The 23,305-nt window shown below is 40.4% G+C and overlaps 1 protein-coding gene across 1 annotated transcript; it reads right to left on the bottom strand.

Annotated features, from left to right (window-relative positions):
- Positions 1 to 5,988: 5,988 nt before the first annotated feature.
- LOC126456293 (greglin-like) lies at positions 5,989 to 20,989 on the bottom strand. The gene is made up of 3 exons (XM_050092045.1): positions 20,954 to 20,989; positions 15,478 to 15,672; positions 5,989 to 6,185 (listed from the first exon to the last, which is right to left on the bottom strand). Exons 1-3 carry the CDS (start codon positions 20,982 to 20,984, stop codon positions 5,989 to 5,991), a joined length of 423 nt encoding a protein of 140 aa, XP_049948002.1. The 5' UTR covers positions 20,985 to 20,989.
- Positions 20,990 to 23,305: the final 2,316 nt, after the last annotated feature.

Raw genomic sequence — 23,305 nt, 5'->3', positions numbered from 1 at the left:
TCGTCAGTATTTGATGTGGTTTGCGAAATATATCCAGCGGTAACGTTAGGTGACTCACCCTGTATATAAATGCACACGATTAAGTGAAGAACGCCTTATGTACAAAAATTGATTTTTTAAAAATAATTCCATGAATCCACAAGCAATTGGTATGTAATATATGTTAACAATGAGAACTTGATAGGAAGGGGAAAGTGTTATAATTTGGTATGTATACTTTTCAGACTTCTGGTACTAGCCTGTAACATCTAAGCATTCTATTTTTAAATGATGGCATTTACTATTCCAGAAGTAACAAAAATTACTCTGAAAAATTCAGCTTCTTTAGTAAGCGAAACCATATTCCATCATATAACATGCGCTTGAATATAGGAACAAATATTGCACTGACATGGAAAAGTGTTACAATTAATAATGTTTCGTCAATAGTTTATTGAAGTGTATCAAATGCTCTGTCTGTTACATTATTACTCTCCAACACACCAATAAGCAGCAAGTGAATAAAATTAATTAGAAGTACTACTAAAAAGTAGAATACTTCTTGAAACACATCCGATTGGATAATAGAACAAATTGCCATTTTAAGTACAGGTAAAATAGTTCTGGTTTGCATACTGTAAGACCTTCGGTACGCACACCAACAGATTATTTGACTTGTCGCTCTAACGAAGTAGGCGAGTGTCAGCAATATGTCTCGTGGTCTTATCGTGTCGTGTTTATCTTCTGTCGTTAGGTCAGACGATAGAAATGCCACTTGCGCCCTTAGAGTAGCAGATTGACGGTGACCAAGTTTAAACAGACTTGATTAATTTTCACACACATTTATTAAAATAATAACAATCATAAACCATACTTCACTTGTTTCTGGTTGCTATTTACAATTGACAATCTGAAGTTCCTTTGGTCTTGGTATGTTAATCTTATTCTCACATATCTCTGATACTTGACAAAGTGTCTATACATTTATCTTCATGGCTATGTACAGGAATATGATAATCTTATTAGTACAGACTGAAACTTGACTATAGACTGGTTCAGACTAACGCAGACTAATGCAGACTGACTAATCGGAGGTCTGTACACTCGTTATAATACCTCGAGCATTCAGGTTCAACGTTAACAGCAATCTCATTGGCTGCGTTACATATTAATACGTGGACTGGTAGAAGCATAATTTGGTCCGTCTCTAAGACAGCGCCATCTCGTAGTGTGGAGACGGATGAGCGCTGCGCCTGTGCTGTTGTGCTTAGCAGGGCGCGCTGTATTGGGAAAGTTGTGTACGCACTGACTATGCGGAACTATGTACACAACAATTGTTAAGGCATTATGGAAAGCTCACTTCATTTCCAAATATCAAAGATTCCATGGTAAAAATCCCTCTTCCGTTTCAAGATACAATATGGTATACGAGGGACGACTTATGACTTAACTGACCAAAAAACCATATAGCATTTACTCAAATTCAAATAAATATTACGCCACACATAAATGTACGGAACGCGAAATGTTTACAGATCCTGCACAATAGACATTACATGTCCCTCCTGAAGTACCAGTGGGTTTTCAATAATCATGGCTCTTCTTTTAAAAATTCAGAACTTCACACGGATAAATTAAGAGTTAAATTTCCGTAGTCTTTATCTTTCTACAATCCCAATTACGCTCACACATCATGTTGGCGTGAGGCTAACACCAGTTTACATAAGGGATAAATTTTATACTTGACTTCAGATTGTGTGGAGGGCTAGCAGTGAGTGGCAGTCTGAATACCGATTATGAGGAGGTGTCCTTGGCTTGGTTGACTCTTGACACTGCCAAATGTTATTGATGGTCAATTGTTTCGAACTCGATATCATACCAATATATGTAAAAATAGAAATCAAATTATGCAGTCTTCATGAATGATTAAAATAATTACTATTCTCATCTCAGGTCTCGTAGTCTGCATTTTGTTTATTACTGCTACATTGACTGTGCGCAGTAATTCATTTTCCATGAATATGAGACTTACGTCTTTATTATCACCGGTTGACGAAACACATCACTGTGATGATTTTATTGCTATGAACATTAAAAAAATCTGGAAACAGTGCCACAGCATCAGGGGCATTGCAGAATCTCAGCGTGCAAAGTCGTCAGTTGATTATTATACAATAAATATTTACTTCTCTGTATCTTTTGGAACATTGTTAATGTGAAAACAGGTAACAAAATGAAAAGAAAAACTTTTTGAATTAAAAACAGTCTAAGATAGCAAGTAGGTTCTAAGAATTTAAGTTTAATGAATCAGGTGACCACGCTTAGTAGCGCTACACAGGGGGCTGCTCCACACCACACTCACTCCAGATGTTATTATGGAGTGTTAATAGTCTGAAGATGGTCCTACCACGATAGAATTCAGTCCGTTCACTAAAAAATTTAAAATTTTAGCAACTTACATGTGATCTTACCCTTTTATATTTAAAAGCTTTTATTTAGAATTTTTATATTATAACTCCTTGTTCGTTTCAAATCCGTTTCAAAATGAGATACAGAGAGATATTCAAGCTTCAAATATAGGTTGCCTGACAAGAAAGTAAAGTCCCCGGACGGGAAGGTCGGATTTCAATGCAAATTCGTATACGTACACACCGTAGGCGAGTATGTAAATAATTAGAGACGCAATTCTCTGTGACAGGCGGAACGGCCACCAGACAGTTCGTGATTAGTGTTATTACTACTACTAGCAGGTACTAGTATTAGCAGGTACCGTAAATAAAGAGCGTGAACAGTGTAAGATGATGAGTGATTGCTATGAAGAGCACAAAGATGCTACATACTTGTGTGACACAACGTTGTCAGCTCCTAATCGAGTTAAAGCGTCCTCATTACGGGTTTCCATTTCACAGACTGATCGAATCGTGCAATATCCGTATTTGTTGCGCATCGAGATACAACAGTTGGCCACTATTTGAGTGCATGGGATCATGAGGGCAGGCAAATTTCCGATCGATATCTGATCACCACAGTGGAGGATCGCCGTATTGTGCACCTTTGCACCACGCACATCAGAACACCCTCAAATCAGCGCATGCCATCCAAGAGCTAATGGACACCTTGTAACATTCTGTCTCAGCCGCATCATTGGTCGGAGACTAGCAATGCCCGACTGCGCTATTATCGTCGCATACGACGACTGCCGTTTACATCACCTGCTGATGGGTAACGTTGTATTGCATTCACCGATAATCACACTTCTGCGCCATCGCAGATGACCGTCTTCGACGACTATGCCGGCGACCTTAGGGAAGATCCCATTACTACAATCTTTTGGAACGTGCAGTGGTGTTACTTCTGGCTTCGTGGGGTCGGGAGCTGGTCACTAAGGGAACTGTAACGTTACAATGGAACGTCGCTGGCATACTACGTAATGTGCTACCTCTCATGAGACTGTATCATGATGCCAGTTTTCAACAGGACAATGCTTGTACACACGTGCCAATGTCTCTGGGAACGCTCAGCGAGATGTTGAAGTACTCACGTGACCAGCAAGATCCTTAGGTCTGACCCTGATGAAACGTGCTGGTACCAGCTGTGATGTCTATTTAACAATGAAATTTGCCAAACAGATGTGCAAATTGAGAAGTTCTTTTATTTTATTTTCGCTTCCAGTTTCAGCAGTTCATTATGTAGTCTCAAGAACCCATATGCATCTCTCAAAAATAAGGTGCATAAGGAGCCTGAAGATGTCATATTGAATTTCCGAAATTGGTAGCTTAAATAAAGCAGAAGAATTTCTCATTGCGCAACGGCTGTTTGATGAATTTCCTGGTAAGTATTTGACCAGCCTCTGCCCCAGTTCCACAATGGATCAGCAGACACACAAGCTGTGACGTCCGTCGGATGTTCGTCTTAATGCCAATATCTAAGATGTGAATGAGAACGTACAACAGTAGTGAACCAGATTGCCTGAAGAGAGCGTTCTACCTCCCAACAGCATATATGCAGGACAAAAGGGAAGTAATTTCATCCTGATAACTGGGCTCATACTCGAAGTTCTGGCTGCTTGATTTTTAATCAATTAGTGTATGACAAATACAGGAGACAACCCAGTATGAACAGAAACACCATTTAAAAAGTATAAACACAGATTAATATCATGTATCAAAGTATTTGAAAATGCAACATTCTACTTAAACTGTCGTTATTAATTGCGCAAGTCAGCATTGAAAATGTAATTGCTGATAATTTCTGCTACGTCTGCGGACAGGCTGCTCTGACCAGGAAAAACTTACGCTGCTCATCTATGTCGCTGGTCTTGTGTGTCTTCACTCAAGCCATATTTTTGTGGTTGGTAGTGACTAACTTGTCATACAGTCTCAGAAAAGTGTCGCTGAAGTTGTACTAGTTTGCTGTTTCTTTCTGTTGATACATCTTAAAATATATGTGAAAATGTGCGTGACTGTGGTCCATGCAAAGGCTAGGAAGTGCGCATTAATTACGATTATGAGAAAGGGGTGAACTGTTCCCGAATAGCCATAACAGTGCATTGCTTTCCTGATGTAAAGTTGGAGGCGATGTACGTTGGGTATCTCTGTAACATAACCAGGACCAAAACACTTTGGAGGTCGGATTTGAGTTTGGAGTGCAATTTCGAATCTTCACGGTAAGGAGTAACGGCAAAAATTGTGGTACATGTCGCTACAGGGGAGACCACAAACTTATAGCGACTACATGCCTGTTTGCAGGTAGGACAAGTTTCCTATATCACCCATCTTACATTAACTTTCCTCGTCTTACAACAAAATTTGCAATTTTCTCCATTTTTTCAAAGAATTAACAACATATGTGTCATCTTCGACTTCAATATCAGACGAGTGGTCTATATGAGTCCTCAGAAACTATCATCAAACAACTACAGAAGTCTATGTAAGGTGTTTCAGAATAAAATTCAGTGACAGTTACAGAGATGTTTTTATTTCTCTTTACCAGTTCCTACAAATTAATTTCTGTGCTTCAGAAGCGTACAGAATTAGGGATATTATAAATCGTTAGACTTTGGCCATACTGTTATGTAAAATATAAGAAGTCTGTTACAGAAATTTACGTAGTATTAATGTAGCAGATGTCAGTACCTTCTTCACGGGAAGATAATGTCACCATGACATGACCAAAACTGTACATGTTGTATGTAATTATTGTGAACACAGATTGACAGACTGATAATTTACATTAAATAAATTAAACCTACGTGCACGTCAAGCTGTTGTGTCAACAGCAAGGAACACATATAAAAGCACATAAAATACAGCTAAGTTACACAGGAAGCTGTATAGAATACATTTGTAAAACATGTCACACAGTTCTCATAAATAAAGGGAATTAGCTGATATTCACATTTTATAGGAGGCAATTAAATCAAAATGCTTTATTTCAGTGCAAACAATCTTTCGAATTTAGGTAGCCATGTTTAAATATTTGAAATTCTTCTAAACTTTCATTTTGTAGCCCTTGTCAACTATACACAAAATTTCCATTTTAAGCAAGGATGGACGAGGAAGTGTGTATTTCTCAATATTGAGATGTTAGTGTGAGAGAAACGTTAGCCATGTGTCAGAGCGTGTAAAACTTAAGTACGCTTTGCAGCCTCAGTGATGTGTAAAAGCAGTTGTGGAACGCAACCCACGACGTAGTAGTGAATCCCTGTGCTAATATTGCGCACTGAAACTTCTGATCAGTTTGATTAAAAGGAAGTGTTCGTGATATTTCCATACAGACTTCATCCGCTAAGCAAATTAATTACAAGGAGCAGAAATCATACTTTTTATGGCATACCCGTCTTGATACAGCCTAACTGTAGTTCAATGAAGGTGATATGTGAAATAAAACTTAGTGCTTCTTCATATAAATTTAGTGTATTTGTCTTTCGTATACTGATCTTTTACACAAGTTGCCATTTATTCCGAAAGTATTTATTAAGTGGAAGACAAGTCAAAACTTCGATTGTGTCTAATAAAATTCACGTTCACGTCGCACAGCATTTTTCCGCAGGTGGGCGGCTTTCATGGAATCTGCAGAAGAGTCCGACTGCGACTCGTCCGGGCTCTCGTCGTTGTCGAGCACCACCGGCTCCTGCTGGTGTGCCTCCCTCATGGGACAGCCGGGCGCGTCTGACGGACAGCGCTCCAGGGGCACCTGCCGCAGCCCTGCAGCACAAGAGCCAGCTTACATCAGTCACTGCTTCATCCCTTGGTAGTATTGCTTACCTGATGGGAACCGTTAAACCAGCCCTCTATCGAAGATGGCTAATCCTCACTTGTTAATTTAACAGTCATCAAATTACATTTGTGATGAATAATTGCAGAGATCCATCTACCGAGAATGTTCCACTGTACATAGTGGTGTCAGATCACGTACCCCACTGCAGCGCACCAATAGTGATGACGTTTGATTATACCCGTTTTTTCTCACCTTCTTCTAAGATCGCCTTCCGCTTTTCCATTGTCTCTGCATATACATTAAAGAGAGTGTTGGAATGACTGCTTTTAAAAGGACATGTCTGAGTCCCCTTCTTCTCTTCTATGAAAAGTGAAATATATTCTGCCTGTGGAAGAATTTAAATGACTTTTCCTTACAATTCTATTTGTTTCCTTTTGATTTAAATATGGTAATATAATTTTGATGACAACTACTTCGAAACCCATACATATTAAGCAGCATACCTCTCACACAGATATTTATGTAGCCTTCCGATAATCATGTCAACCAGAATGGAAAAAGATTCCATAGCAAAATTCCAAGTACATTTTTCTTTAAGTACCACGCAAATGTTACAATCAGACTAGCAAAAATAAGAAGTAACAAATAAAAGAATACGACAGATTTTGTTGCTTAGGTAAGTGTAGAAAGGAAGCACACAAAATTTTTCTTGTAATGGTTTATGTAAATGTGAATTCAATCAGTAATGGTCCGTTCTTGATATGGAGAAACCAGACAACAGTTAATAAACAACTCAATCACCTCAACTAGCGGGTCAGCATTTAGTTGAGTAATTTACGTCTTATTCAACAGCCAACTTGAGACTAGCTATTGCTAAATGTGCGGACGTCTGATGTGACCAAGCTTTTCCGTGTGTATGTGTGTGTGTGTGTGGGCGCGCTTGTCATATTTGAAGGCTGGACGAGGATAACAAACAGAGGATAGGAGTCAAAGCTGATTATTCTACCCCAAAAACCCAAATCATTAGGCGCTGAATATTTTTATTTTTTATAGATGAGTATGAAAATGGAATGAAGATGTAAATGATTGTCAATTAAGCAGCCCATCTGTTGGCAGAATGCAGAATTAGGTCACTGTGGTAAATAATAAGGTACGTCTGAACAACATACCACTTTAATAAACTTCGTCGTATTGAACATAGTACGCCTTGACAGCCTCCTATTTGAGTGACGATTCAGTCTGGCCACTAAGACAAGATACAGCGTCAAAAATGGAATCTGAGTGACACTGCTGACTTATTTTTAGACATTTATGTGCGATAATACTTTTCCTTCGACACTCGTAAGTTCCCCTTGCTATGCAGACACGGTTATACAAACACAAACACGTTTTCAGCCTCTTTTAGCCATCGTCAGTCAAATCAGTGAAACGTGAACATTATTTAAGTATTAATTATTCTACGAAATTTAATCCTAGAAGCACTTTTATCCCTTTCCATCGTTTGCATAATTTTGCGCATTATTGCGTTATGTTGGCCCCTCTCTTCACTATCAGATAATGGACACCAATTCCACTCTTGTGACTTCTTCATCTCAGAGTAGCACTTGCAATCTAAGTCCTCACTTATTTGCCTGATTTATTCCAATCTCTGTCTTTCTCTACAGATTTCGTCATCTACAAGTACCTCTAGTACCATGGCGGTCATCCTCTGATGTCTTAACAGATGTCCCATCATCCTGTCAATTCTCCATGTCAGTGTTTTCCACATATCCTATTCCTCTCCGATTCTACACAGAACTTTATCATTCATTACGTTATCAGTCCACCTAATTTTCAACAATTATCTGTAGCACAACATCTCAACTCATTAGATTCCCTTCTGTTCTGTTTTTTCCACAGTCCATGTTTCACTACCAAATAATGCTGTGCTCCAAACGTACGTTCGTTTCGTCAAATTAAGGCCTATGTTCGATACTATCAGACTTCTCTTGGCCAGGAATGCCATTTTTGCTATTGCTAGTCTGTCCTCCTTGCTCCATTCGCCCTTCGTTATTTTGCTGTCTGTGTAGTAGAATTCCTTAACATCATCTACTTCGTATCCATCAGTCCTGATGTTCAGTCTCTCGCTGTTCTCATTTCTGCTACTTCTCATTACACTCGTCTTCCTTCTACTTTACTCTCAATCCATATTCTGTATTCATTAGAGTATTCATTCCATTCAGCAGATCGTGTAATGCTTCTTCACTTCCATTCAAGATAGCAACGTCATCAACGAATCGTATCATTGATATCGATATCCTTCCACCTTGAATTTCAAGCCTGCATCTGAAACGTCATTTCATTTCTATTAGTGCTTCCTCGATATATAATCTCAACGGTAGAAGGGAAAGAATACATCCCCATCTTACATCCTTTATAATCCGAGCACTTCGTTCTTGGTCGTCTACTCTTATTGTTCCCACTTGGCTCTTGTACGTATTGTATACTATCGTTTCTATATGTAGCTTACCTCTTCTTTTCTCAGAATTTTGTAATCCTTTACGCCATTTTACACTGTACAACGCATCTTCCAGCTGAACAAATCCTTTGAACGTGTCTTGACTTTTCTTTAGTCTTGCTTCCATTATCAACCACAATGTTAGAATTGCCTGTCTGCTGTCTTTAGCCTTCCTAATGTCAAACTGATCATCATCTAACACACCCTCGATCTTTTTTTACATTCTTCTGTATATTGTTCTCGTCAGCGACTCAGATGCTGGAGCTGTTAAGCTGATTGTGCGATAATTCTCGCATTTTTCTGCCCTTTCAGTCTTGGGAATTGTATCTATGAAATTTTTCAGAAAGTCATATGGTATGTCACCAGACTCATACATTCAATACATCAATGTAAGTAGTTCGTTTGTTATCATTTCTCTCCATTGGTTCAAATGGTTCTGAGCACTAAGGGACTTAACATCTGTGGTCATCAGACCCCTAGAACTTAGAACTACTTAAACCTAACTAACCTAAGGACATCTCACACATCCATGCCCGAGGCAGGATTCGAACCTGCGACCGTAGCAGTCGCGCGGTTCCGGACTGCGCGCCTAGAACCACTAGACCACCGCGACCGGCATTTCTCCCCATTATTTTAGAATTTATGATCCAGTGTTATATTTCCTTTCCACCCTATTTTGATCTTCAGCAGTCCAAAGTTCTCTTAAAACCTGATTCTAATACTGGATCCCCAATCTCTTCTAAAGCGTCTCCTGTTTCTTCTTCTGTCACATCAGACAAATCGTTCCCCTCATAGAAGCCTTCAATGTACACTTCCACTTTTTCATTCTCTCCTCTGCAGTTAACAGTAGAATTCCCACTGCACTGTTAATTTTACCACTGGTGCATTTAGTTTCACTGAAGGTTATTTCTACTTTACTACATGTTGAGTCAGTCCTTCCGAAAATCATCCCTTCTCGATTTCCTCACATTTTTCTAGTAGCCATTTCCTCTTAGTTTCCGTGCACGCCCTATTAATTTCATTCTTCAGCGATTTATGTATGTGTATTCCTCAATTTCCTTTCACATTATTGTACATTCTTCTTTCAATGATCTTTTCTTACCCATAGTTCCTTCGCAGTTATCTTCTTTGCATCTACGTTTTTCTCTCCAACTTCTAAGATTCCCCTTTTTAGAAATGTCAATTCCTCTTCAACTGTACTGCCTACTACAATATTCCTTATTGGTGCATCTATTGCCTTAGAAAACTTAGAACATATCTCTTCATTCTTTACTACTTCCGCATCCCACTTCTTTGCGTATTGATCCTTTCTGACTAATCTCTTGATCTCCAGCATACTTCTCATTATTATTAAATTGTGATCTGAGTCTACATCTGCTGCTGGGTACATCCAAGAATATAGTAACTGATTTCGATATCTTTGTGTGGCCATCATGTGATTATCTGAAATCTTCATTTATCCCCGGGTCTTTTTAAAGTATACCTCCTCCTCTTGTGAATCTTGAACAGAATATCCGCTATTTACTAGTTGAAAATTATTGTGGAACTCAGTTAGTCTTCCTCCTCTCTCATTCCTTGCCCCGAGCCCATATTCTCCTGTAACCTTTCCTTCTACACCTTCGCCTACAACTGCATTCTAGTCACCAATGACTGTTAAAGTTTCGTTTCCCTTTACAAACTGCATTATCCTTTCAATACCCTCATTTACTTTCTCTATCTCTTCATCTCCAGTTTGCGGCATCGGCATGTATACCCGAACTACTGTTGTCTGTGTTAGTTTGCTGTCGATTCTGATAGAAACAACCCTGCCATTGGAGTGCTCACTTAAACACACTCACTACGCTACCTTCCTACACATAACGAATCCTACTCCCGTTATAATATTTGCCGCTGCTGTTGGTATTACCGTATATTCATTTGTTTAGAAATCCTGGTCATGTTTCCATATCACAACTGGACATGTGTCCTGTAGTTGAAAACGTGTCATGATGATCGCTCCATTGGGAAACGATTCCGGAACAATCTACCATTCGGATCTATGGAAGGGGACTGCTAAGGATTAGGTGACCATGAGAAAAAGGTTGAGTAACCAACGAAAGGATAACGTTCTACATGTCTGGGACATCACGATCGGACAGAGATTCCGAAATCAAATACTGGATCTTAAGGCTAGCAAGGAGCAGGTACAGATTCAGATCACAATGTAGTAGTGATGAAGAGTAGATTGAAGTTTAAGAGATTAGTCAGGAAGAATCAATACGCAAAGATGTGGGATACAGAGATACGCTTTAAGTTCTCTAAGTCTGTAGATATAGCAATACATTTGAAGAGGAATGAACAACTCTAAAAAGGGAAAATACAGAAGCTGGAAAGAAAAAAACATAGGCACAAAAAAAAGGAACTGAGAAGAAGCCATGGGTAACAGAATAAATACTTTAGTTAATCGATGGCAAAGGAAGTACAAAAATATTAAGAAAAATTCAGGAATACAGAAATACAAGTCGCCGAGGAATGAAATTAATTGGAAGTGCAGGGAAGGAAGACGAAATGGCTATATGAAACATGTGAAGATATCGATAAAGACATGATTGTTAGAAGGACTGACTCAGCATATAGTGAAGTTGAAACAGCCATCGGTGAAATTAATAGAAAGGTTGACAATATTGGGCAACGGGAATTCCACTGCTAAGTGTAGAGGAAAGAGCTGATAGGTGGAGAGAGTACATCGAAGGCCTCTATGAGGGGCAAGATTTGTCTGATGTGATAGAAGAAGAAACAGGCACTGATTTAAAGGAGATACGGGACCTAGTATTAGAACCGGAATATAAGAGAGCTTTGGAACACTTAAGATCAAACAAGACAGAATGGATTCATAACATACCGTCAGAATTTCTGAAATCATTGGGGCAAGTGGCAACAAAACGCCCATTCACGTTGATGTGTAGAATGCATGAGTCTGGCGAAATACCATCTGACTTTCAGAAATATATCATCGACACAATTCCGAAGAAAGCAAGTGCTGACAAGTACGAGAATTATCGCACAATCAGCTTAACATCTAAGGCATCCATGTTGCTAACAAGAATAATGTAACGAAAAATGGAAAAGAAAATTGAGGAGGTGTTGGATGTTGAACAGTTTGGCTTTAAGAAAGGTATAGCACCAGAATAGCAATTCTGTTGTTGCGGTTGATAGTGGAAGCAAGAATAAAGGAAAATCAAGCCAAATTAATATTCTTTTTCCACCTGGAAAAAGCGTCCAACAACGTAAAATGGTACAGAGTGTTCGAAATTCAGAAAAAATAGCGCTAATCTATATTGAGAGACGAGTAATATACAATATGTGCAAGAGATAACAGGGAGTAGTAAGACTGGACGATCAAGATCGAACTGCTCGGATTAGAAATGGTGCAAGACACGCGTGTGGTCGTTTGCCCCTACCAGTCCATTTGTACATTGAAGAAGCAATGATGGATATAAAAGAAGGTTCAGGAATTGAAATAAAATTCGCGGTGGAAGGATATCAATGATACTATTCGCTGATGACATTGCTGTCCTGAGTGAAAGTGAATAAGAATTACGTGATCTCCTGAATAGAATGAAAAGCTTACTGAGTACCGACAACAGATTGAGAATAAAGCGGAGAAAGATGAAGTAACATGAATAAAAACAGCAAGAAACTTAAAATCAGTACTCATGGTCACAAAGTATATGCAGTAAGGGGCCCCACTACCTAGGTAGCAAAATAACCAATTGACGGACGGAGCAAAGAGGACCTCAAAAGTAGACTATCAAAGGCAAAGTCTGCTGGTATCAAATATTAGCCTTAATTTGAAGAAAAAGTTTCTGTGAATGTACTTTGGAACACATCATTGTATGGTATTGAAACATGGGCTCTGGGAAAACTGAACAGAAGAGTACCGAAAGATTTGAGATGTGGTGCCACAGAGGAATGTTGAAAATTAAGTCGACTGATAATGTAAGAATTGAGATTTTCCGCAGACTCAGAGAGGAAAGGTATATGTGGAAAACTCTGAGAAGAAGGGGGCAAAATATAGGATATTTGTTAAGACATCAGGGAATGACCTCCAAGGTACTTTAGGGAGCTATAGATGGCAAAAGCTGTAGAGGGAAACAGAGACTGGAATGAAACCAGCAAATTATTTGCAAATAAAATTTTGCAAGTGCTACTATGAGTTGAAGAATTTGGCACAAGAGACGAATTCGTTGTGAGCTGCATCAAACCAATCAGAAGAATGATAATTAAAAAAGGAATGCAGTGGTTTCCACTGCATTCTGTATCCTCATCAGGTTGATTATTGCTGATTCTTCCGCATTTTAGTGTGAGTTACCTACCCCAAGGACAGGAGAGTGGCCTAAACATCTGTTCGCTCCTCTGTTCCCAATGACAAGACCTTTGGCAGTACGATCGTGACTTCTTTTGCCGGAAGTCTTCAGCCGCCAAGCTGATTTATTAATCAAAGTTTGAGAAATGACAGGTTTCGAACCCGGGACCGGGGACTTTATGGTTACTAATGAAAGACGCTACCCCTTGACCACGGATACAGGAAATTTAATTAAACTGCCCAGAACACTTCAGCGGTTTTCGAAGTATCAGCTCCGAGAGCAGATTTGCCCAACTGCACATGTGCTGGCCACCTAATTACTCACAATCGTTATCCAACAAAAATTGAAATAGATTTAAAAATACTAAAATCCAACACAGAATGTACATTAATTAACAATTGAAAACAATTCCACATGTATAAGGCAATAGCAGAAGGAAAACAATACACTACATTGAAAATGGCACACTAGTTAACACACCAAAAAATCAACAAAACACACGTACATACATGCGGACATGATAGGGCGGAATGTTGAAATGTTCATCGCTTACACACGAACATGCACGCGCGAGCGCCGCCCCTCCCCCCCCCCCCCCCCACACACAGAGAGAGAGAGAGAGCTGAAATGGAAAAGAGTTATTTATGAACGAAGTTCCTCAAAACATGTGTAGTGTCTGTTTGTAATTATCATCCAGGGAATGCAGATAAGAAATGGGTTTTTAGAAAGCTAAATATAGGTAGTCGAATATAGATGGTGATCCTTATTAACGTGTACAACCTCCGAACCGACGTAGATGACGCAGAGACAATAAATTATGAAAAGATACACGGGGAGGTAATTGTGGGGAAACTAAGACGAAATGGCTGCATGAAAATTGTGAAGAAATCGAAAACGAATGATCGTCGTATGGGCTGACTCACTATGTAGGAAATCCGAAATAACCTTCTGTGAAAATAAAAGCAAGTGTGTTACCATTAACAGTACAGAGGAAATTCCACTGTTGAAAGCATACGAGAGAGAGGATATGTGGGAAAAGGGAATATTTATCTGATGTGACACAAGGGGGAACAGAAGTCGACTTAGAAGAAATAGGGGATCCAGTATGAGAATCAAATTTTAAGAGAGATTTGGAAGGCTTGAGATTAAATGAGGGAGAAGGGATAGATAAAGTTTAATGAGAATTTCTAATGTCATTGGGAGAAGTGGCATCGAAACAACTATTCACGTTGGTGTGTAGAATGTATGAACTTGCGATATTCCATCTGAATATCATCCACACAATACCGAAGACTGCAAGACCTGAGAAGTGCGAGAATGCCACAAGTGAATGACAAAAGCTCTACATGTGATGTCACCAAATGATGTACCCCACCACATGTGCAGCGGTTGAGCTTATCGGTCTGTGGGATATGATCTTCCCAAGTAAATGCAGTATTAACCTCTGTATGGCTCTAGGCTCACTCGCGAGACCTTAGCCCATGCAGCTCAGGATTCGTGTCTTGCGTTTTGCAGGATTTTTTATTTATTCCGTTAGACAAAGTCGTTTTTACAACGATGTAAGATTTATCATTATATTTACCATTCTTGCTCTTTCCGCAGTTTTATTTCAAAGCGCACTACAGCAAAACCCTACCGTATTGCGTTACAAGTAAATGAGTGTAAGCTTCCGAAGTTCGTCATTACCAGTAGATCGTGTACGTTTTCTTTACTAAATAATTTCTGAAACAAAAGAAGAAAGGATAGAAGCTAAGGAACACAAGATAGAACAGCTTTCTCTTGATTACAGTGATAATAATAACTTGTTAACTTCTATGTTTACAACAGGTCGCAATTACAAATGGTGCTCGAAATTTCCACCGTTGCCTCGAATGCAATTATCGCATCACTCAGGCACCCTTTCACGCCCAAGCGGAACCACTGCACGTGCGGTAATGTACGTCATCTGGTTATATGATATGTTCAACATTTTTCATCCGTTTTTGGAGTTTTTGCCCACATTTACGATCCCATGTGCCATGTGTCAAATTATTTCTCTCAGCATCGTCTATACCGCTTCGGGATTTTTTAAACGTTAATAGGAATTACCTTGTAGAGTCGCGAAATATTTTCGCGTGTCAAAATTACGTTTATAGATAGTTTGATGTGCTAAGTCACCAATCAAAACCATATTAACATCACTTATTTGCAGATTACGTGCTACAAATATCCGAAAGTTCAGCGGGTCCTGCGTAGCTCATGTAAAAGATTTCATGTCTGTTTTCGTAGGATAGGTATCACTTAAGACATGTTCATATTTCACAGATTAGAATAAAGAATATGTACTGATGACGTCACAGAGTTGTCTGGATTTATGTGAAAGAACAGTGTTTACGTAACTTTATTAACAGTACTCAAAGCTAGAAGTGAACGTTTGCGGTATACTGAAGTACTCACGCATTCTACAGCCACACATGCGCATGAAGCAGGCGTTGTCGAATTTGTAGAGGTGGCCCCTCTTGTCCTCGGCACAGACAGGTGCGTATTCCTTGGTACACACCCTGGGACATGGCATCAGCGTGGTGGTGTGCCTGTACTCTTCAGATCCCAACTTGTCAGACTCCGCTGAATACGCGCTGGCGACCGCCGCAGCTGGAACAAAGGATAGCTCTCAGTGATATTTCTTTCCTGATGTCCGCTGCGTTTGACTTTTGTTGTAAATCACAACTCTGTGTTACGACAAGACACCCTATTAAATTGTCATCGCGGTGCAATGAGGCAGATACGGTGCAAATGGTTATACAGGGTGGTTATAATTACACTTTCGCTGCGTGAAAGAACCCCCATAGAAGACGACTGATCTTAGGACTGTGCAACTTCGTGGAAACATTTTTAAGGGTATATGGAGGGAAAATAACGAACAAACTATTGGAAGGATACATTTTAATGTGCATACGAGAGGGAAGCACATGTGGAAGGATACATTTTAATGTGCATACGAGAGGGAAGCACATGTTGACTGTGTACCGTGCTTACGTTTCAGGTTGGAAATGCTGCTCAGTGTGACGACCATCCGTATCCACGACTTGCTGCAACCGTAAGAGATACTATTTCCTAACAGTTTGCCGGCCGAAGTGGCCGTGCGGTTAAAGGCGCTGCAGTCTGGAACCGCAAGACCGCTACGGTCGCAGGTTCGAATCCTGCCTCGGGCATGGATGTTTGTGATGTCCTTAGGTTAGTTAGGTTTAACTAGTTCTAAATTCTAGGGGACTAATGACCTCAGCAGTTGAGTCCCATAGTGCTCAGAGCCATTTGAACCTAACAGTTTGCAGCACTTTTCGAATGGTGGTTCATAGAATGTTCAGTTGTCGTGACACAGCTCGTGCAGCCCTTGAAGATCGCACGTGGAGTGGGGCATTCTCAACGGTGGTGTTAGGTAACTCCTTCATCAATTTTTAGCGTAATTGGACGTTGGCCTCTCCCGAGACCAATTCCATGATCGCCAATTAATTCTAACTTGCGAATCACATGCTGCAATTCCGGTGCAGAAACAACACCTCTCCATACTCCTATAACAGATCTACACCTAAACCAACATGATTATTCTGCAATTCACATTTAAGTGCTTGGCAAAGGGTTCATCGAACCACAATCATACTATCTCTCCACCATTTCACTCCTGAACAGCGCGCGGGAAAAACGAACACCTAAACCTTTCTGTTCGAGCTCTGATTTCTCATATTTTATTTTGATGATCATTCCTACCTATGTAGGTTGGGCTCAACAAAATATTTTCGCATTCGAAAGAGAAAGTTGGTGACTGAAATTTCGTAAATAGATCTCGCCGCGACGAAACACGTCTTTGCTTTAATGACTGCCATCCCAACTCTCGTATCATATCTGCCACACTCTCTCCCCTATTACGTGATAATAAAAAACGAGCTGCCCTTTTTTGCACTCTTTCAATGTCCTCCATCAATCCCACCTGAAAAGGATCCCACACCGCGCAGCAATATCCTAACAGAGGACGAACGAGTGTAGTGTAAGCTGTCTCTTTAGTGGACTTGTTGCATTTTCTAAGTGTCCTGCCAATGAAACGCAACCTTTGGCTCGCCTTCCCCACAATATTATCTATGTGGTCTTTCCAACTGAAATTGTTCGTAATTTTAACACCCAGGTACTTAGTTGAATTGACAGCCTTGAGAATTGTACTATTTATCGAGTAATTGAATTCCAACGGATTTCTTTCGGAAGTCATGTGGATCACCTCACACTTTTCGTTATTTAGCTCAACTGCCAACTGCCACACTATACAGCAATCTTTTCTAAATCGCTTTGCAGCTGATACTGGTGTTCGGATAACCTTACCAGACGCTAAATTACAGCATCATCTGCGAACAACCTAAGAGAACTGCTCAGATTTCACCCAGGTCATTTATGTAGATCAGGAATAGCAGAGGTCCCAGGACGCTTCCCTGGGGAACACCTGATATCACTTCAGTTTTACTCGACGATTTGCCGTCTACTACTACGAACTGCGACCTTCCTGACAGGAAATCACGAATCCAGTCGCACAGCTGAGACGATACCCCATAGGCCCGCAGCTTGATTAGAAGTCGCTTGTGAGGAACGGTGTCAAAAGCTTTCCGGAAATCTAGAAATACGGAATCAACTTGAGATCCGCCGTCGATAGCGGCCATTACTTCGTGCGAATAAAGAGGTAGCTGCGTTGCACAAGAACGATGTTTTCTGAAACCATGCTGATTACGTATCAATAGCTCGTTCCCTTCGAGGTGATTCATAATGTTTGAATACAGTATATGCTCCAAAACCCTACTGAAAGCCAACGTCAATAATATAGGTCTGTAGTTCGATGGATTACTCCTACTACCCGTCTTAAACACTGGTGTGACCTGCGCAATTTTCCAATCTGTAGGTACAGATCTATCGGTGAGCTAGCGGTTGTATATGATTGCTAAGTAGGGAGCTATTGTATCAGCGTAATCTGAAAGGAATCTAATCGCTATACAATCTAGACCTGAAGACTTGCCCGTATCGATCTGAGTTGCTTCGCAACCCCTAAGGTATCTACTTGTAAGAAACTCATGCTAGCAGCTGTTCGTGTTTCAAATTCTGGAATATTCCATTCGTCGTCCCTGGTGAAGGAATTTCGGAAAAGTGCGTTCAATAACTCCGCTTTAGCGACACAGTCGTCGGTACCAGCACCATCGGCACTGCGCAGCGAAGGTATTGACTGCGTCTTGCCGCTTGTGTACTTTACATACGACCAGAATACATCGATACCTGCGAAAAGCAGCAGCACTACTGCTGTTGTTTTCATAAAACAACATTACGAGTAGATTCCTGCACACCTTGTTCAGTCTCATATTGACTGTCCGCAACTGTAATGCCCACGATACTTGTGTTTCAGCCCTATGCCGCTATGTCAACATCGTAGCCTAAAGACGAATCATGAAACTAACGCTACTAACGAAACAAATCCTGAAGCGGACGGTCTGAACATCGTTCCTATAAATCAAGGTGCCCATTCGGTAAATAGTTTTCCATCTACACTGGCTCAAATAGCGAAAGTTTCATAATAACTACCTATAAATGTCATGTCAGTGTCAAGAAGGACAGGGGGGATTACTTTGGTAACACAGAATAGGGGTTTGGTAAAACAATGAAAGATTTGTAAAGAAAATTTATAATAAAACATATAACTTAACACTTTTTCACAGATTTTTTTTAATTTTCATAACTGTAAACACTTACTCCCAAATAAATGGAATGTAAATGCTAACACTAAGTCTTCTTTATAAACTTAGCATCTGACCTGTTATAGAGGCATCGTGGATTATTTTTTCAGGTTACCAAATAGGAAGTAGCGCTGCACAAAATGAAAGTAATTTCTCGTCACTATGATCCTGACATCAGAACATCTACATCTATACTCCGCAAGCCACCCAACGGTGTGTGGCTGAGGGCACTTTACGTGCCACTGTCATTACCTCCCTTTCCTGTTCCAGTCGCGTATGGTTCGCGGGAAGAACGACTGCCGGAAACCCTCCGTGCGCGCTCGAATCTCTCTAATTTTACATTCGTGATCTCCTCGGGAGATATAAGTAGGGGGAAGCAATATATTCGATACCTTATCCAGAAACGCTCCCCCTCGAAACCTGGACAGCAAGCTGCACCGCGATGCTGAACGCCTCTCTTGCAGAGTCTGCCACTTGAGTTTGCTAAACATCTCCGTAGCGCTATCACGCGTACCAAACAACCCTGTGAAATGGCTCTGAGCACTATGGGACTTAGCTTCTGAGGTCATCAGTCTCTTAGAACTTAAAACTACTACCTAACTAACCTAAGGACATCACACACATTCATGCCCGAGGCAGGATTCAAACCTCCGACCATTGCGGTCGCGCTGTTCCAGACTGTAGCGCCTAGAACCGTTGGGCCACCTTGTCCGGCTGACATCAGAAGACAGTGTGTATTATGATACACTGTATAGAGTGTAGCGTGTGCAGCGACTGGGAGTGAGAAATTAAGAAACTCAGGCCTTTTACGTTATTCAGTAACTATTTTGTAAAACATTATTGTGAAGTAGGGATAAAACGAATGAAGTAGGAAGTACCATTTCAAACAGAAAGGCATGTATTCGTGATGGTGGAGGCTTCAGTCTTCATGCGGCCATCCGTGGTTTCCCTGAATTACTTAAGGTAGACACAGGGATAGTTCCTACAACAAGGTCACGGCCGAGTGCCTGTACCAAACTTCTCGAACTAATCCTGGAAGTATGTAAATGCCTGTATATATTAATTGTGTTATTTTTGTTGTTCTTAATTTACATAACCAATACACGTTCAGTATCCTTGCAAAGTAGCCTACAGACAAATAGACTACTACTGCCACTATCGATCAAACTCAGATTGCTGAATTACACAGACCATCATATCGCCTGCTTGCTTTCCAAGTGTGTCCCGTCACAAGCGTTAAATATTCTGTGAAGTTAATGTAGGCATTCATTACGAAATAGTAATTACTTGAGTTTAATGTAATACGAATTATAGAGCGCTAAATGCTAGAGAGCCTAAACATGAAAGTAAATGTATGAAATCTGTTGTCTTACGTATTGTCCGGCAATTGTTAAGATTCATATGCTGCTACAAAAGATTTCCATTTAAGGGGACTCCAATCTGCGGTAGGATGTTAGTTAACCAATTTCAGCAGTTCCCAGATTTTAAAATTAAAGATAACTTCCTGCTGCGTTTGCTAAATTGACTATATTCTACAGTTTCCTCCAGGCAAGTGTGTAGCGTAATAAATAACTTGAAAACAGCTGTTTACTCAAAATATTTACATTTCAGTTATGAAAAAAATATTACGTTTTCGTCCATAAAAACTGAGTGCTCTTTTAAATCTAATCAAACATGGTCCAAAAAGTCTGTCAAATCAAGTTAAAAAGAAAAGTGTCAGTTTCAGGTACTTGACATATGGCGGAACCATTTCTATACGAATTATGTGGTGAAATAAAAAGGCTTGGTCTTAATGGAAATTTCTGGAATAAATTATCTGTACGCTTATCGTTGCATTTAAAGACAGTTGTTTTGCTCATGTCATTCACCATAAAACAAAATTCTCATTTCAGTATAAAGTTTGTTAGTAAGTGAAAGTTAGTATTCCATAATGACTTTAATTAACCGAAGTTTCTATGCGTCATGATCTGTGTGAGACTGATAGGATGTTTGCAAAACGAACGGTCCCTCTCTAGTAGGTTGGCTTCTCGTACGTTCCTTCAGAATGTGAGACACGGATAGCGAAGACAAGAGACGGAAAAACTTTGTCGCTAACCAATACATGTCCGTTAACGAAATGATCAGCACGTGCTGCCAGCTTTTCTAATGCTCAAGTAAAGACATACAGCACTTACCGGCCAGAAGTAGCAAGACTGGTCTCATCATCTCGGTTACTGACCCACAGGACGACGCGGTGACGTCTGAGCTGGTTTTATAAAGTCCTTTTGCTGCATCAGCCCCATCTGCAGTCACATAAGTTATCAGTGAGTGCTAAAAGTAGGTCACTTTTCTGAGCGACTTGGCGCTTTACATTTTGCATCAGTAAGCACTCTCTCTAATCTTAACTCATTAATTCATTATTCAAGTGATTTTCTATCACAATAAAAGGCTTCTTATTACCAGTAGCTAAAAAGCTAAATTTTCGTCTGGACTTAAAAGTAAGCACCTTCCAAAGCGCCACTATAGAGAAGCCCTCTTATACCTGTTGCTTTATTGTTGTACTGTATGTCGACAACGCATAATCAAAACATTTGTGAGTATTTTCCAGCTGATCTAGCTCCAGATATTTTTAAAGTGGATATGGCGTGTATCATGAGATTTCTGATTTATTACATGATTTCTCAATGTGATACTTCGTGTTGGTATTTAATAATGCGATAAATTAATTTTGATGCTGTATCCGTGCTCTAGGTTCAAATGGTTCAAATGGCACTATGGGACTTAACATCTGAGGTCATCAGTCCCCTAGAACTTAGCACCACTTAAACCTAACCAACCTAAGGACATCACACACATCCATACCCGAGGCACGATTCGAACCTGCGAACGTAGCGGTCACGCGATTACAGACTGAAGCGCCCAGAACCGCTTGGTCACCACGGCCGGCTCGTGCTCTAGGGGTAACGTCTTTGAGTAACAATCAAACCTTCCTGTTTTCCGGTTTCGAACATCAACATGCTTAAATTCCGTATAAGATTCTTCACAAATGGCGGCCGAAGACTTCCTGCACACGAAGTCACCTTCATTCTGCCAACGGCCATCTCAAAGAGGGCGAAGGATCGGACAGACCTTTAGGGTACTTCTGGTTCTTAGGGTAGGACACTGATTGTAAAGGACGAAAGAATAGGCAAATGTCAAAGGCATGCGGATGCAGAACGCAAAGGTAAACACTACATTAAGGAAACATAATGTGCATACAAGAAAATGGGCAATGGAAAAAAGTGTCGTGACGATTTCTCCCTTGGTAAAAGATTACAGGCTAGTCTCCCATTCGGATTTTCGGGAGGAGACTGCCAATCGGGAAGTGGCCACGAGAAAAAAGTTGAATAACCAACGGAAGGGTAAAGTGCTACGATACGAGGCGTGCAAATTTCAGATGTTTGAATGCCGTAGGGAAGCAAGAAAGCCTGAAAAGAGCATTGCTAAGACTTAATATAGATACAGTAGGGTTCAGTGAAGCGAAATGAAAAGAGGACAAATATCTCTGGTCGGATGAGTAAGGGGTCATATCAATAGCAGCAGGAATGATATAACGGAAGGGTGATTCATTATGAATAGAAATTCATGTTGCTAGTGATGTACTATGAGCAATTCAATGACAGGGATTTTTTCATCTGAATCGACAACAAATCAGCACAGAAAACGATAGTGCAGATATACAGAGCAACTTCGCAAGCAGAACATGAAGAGATAGAGAAACTCTATGAGCACATTAGGCGTGTAATTCAGTACGTAAGGGAAGATGCAAATATAAAATTCATTGGGATAAGAAAGCGGTTGTGGAAGGAGTAGAAGAAAAGATTACGGGAGAATATGGCCTTGGTACTAGGATTAGAGAACAGAAAATCTAAATGAGCTCGGCCGCTGATTTCAGCTGGTAGGAGGAGGTATACTTGGAAACGACTGGCATGTACAGGAATATTTTTTGGGAATTTGTGGTAAGTTCCTGTGGGACCAAACTGCTGAGGTCGTCGGTCCCTAGGCTTACAAACTACTTATTCTAACTTAAGCTAAATTACGCTAGGGACAGCACACACACACATACCCGAGGGAGGACTCCGACCTGCGACGGGGGGAGCCGCTCGAACCGTGCAAGGCGCCTCAGACCTCGCGGCTACCAGGCTTGGCGGGCACGGGAAGATTTCAGTTAGATTACATCATGGATCAGGCAAAGATTCTGAAATCATATATTGAATTGTAAGGCCTACCCAGGAGTAGATATGGGCACAGACACCAATTTAATAAAGATGAAGATTAGAATGAATTTTAAGAGATTTGTCCGACAGCACAAATGTGGGAGGAAGTAAGATATCGAAGTACTGAGGGTTGACGAGACGTGGTTGAAGTTCTTTAAGGAACTGGATACAGCATTGAGGAATACCATTCATAGTTCTGTTGAAGGGGAGTGAACAACTCTAAAAACAGCAATCAGAGAAGTTGGAAGGACAAACATAGGTAGAAGGAAGGAAACAGTGAAGAAACTATGG

This window comes from Schistocerca serialis, chromosome 2, assembly GCF_023864345.2.
Source record: "Schistocerca serialis cubense isolate TAMUIC-IGC-003099 chromosome 2, iqSchSeri2.2, whole genome shotgun sequence".
NCBI lineage: Eukaryota > Metazoa > Arthropoda > Insecta > Orthoptera > Acrididae > Schistocerca > Schistocerca serialis.
This window is presented reverse-complemented; position numbering and strand designations above follow the sequence as displayed.

Bases quoted from the DNA above. Each gene is read 5' to 3' on its own strand.
- LOC126456293 (XM_050092045.1), bottom strand. From the start codon at position 20,984: ATGATGAGACCAGTCTTGCTACTTCTGGCCG. The intron at 15,673-20,953 runs GTAAGTGCTGTA...CCTTTGTTCCAG, and splicing joins AGTCTTGCTACTTCTGGCCG to CTGCGGCGGTCGCCAGCGCG. The intron at 6,186-15,477 runs GTGAGTACTTCA...CTTGTGCTGCAG, and splicing joins CATGTGTGGCTGTAGAATGC to GGCTGCGGCAGGTGCCCCTG.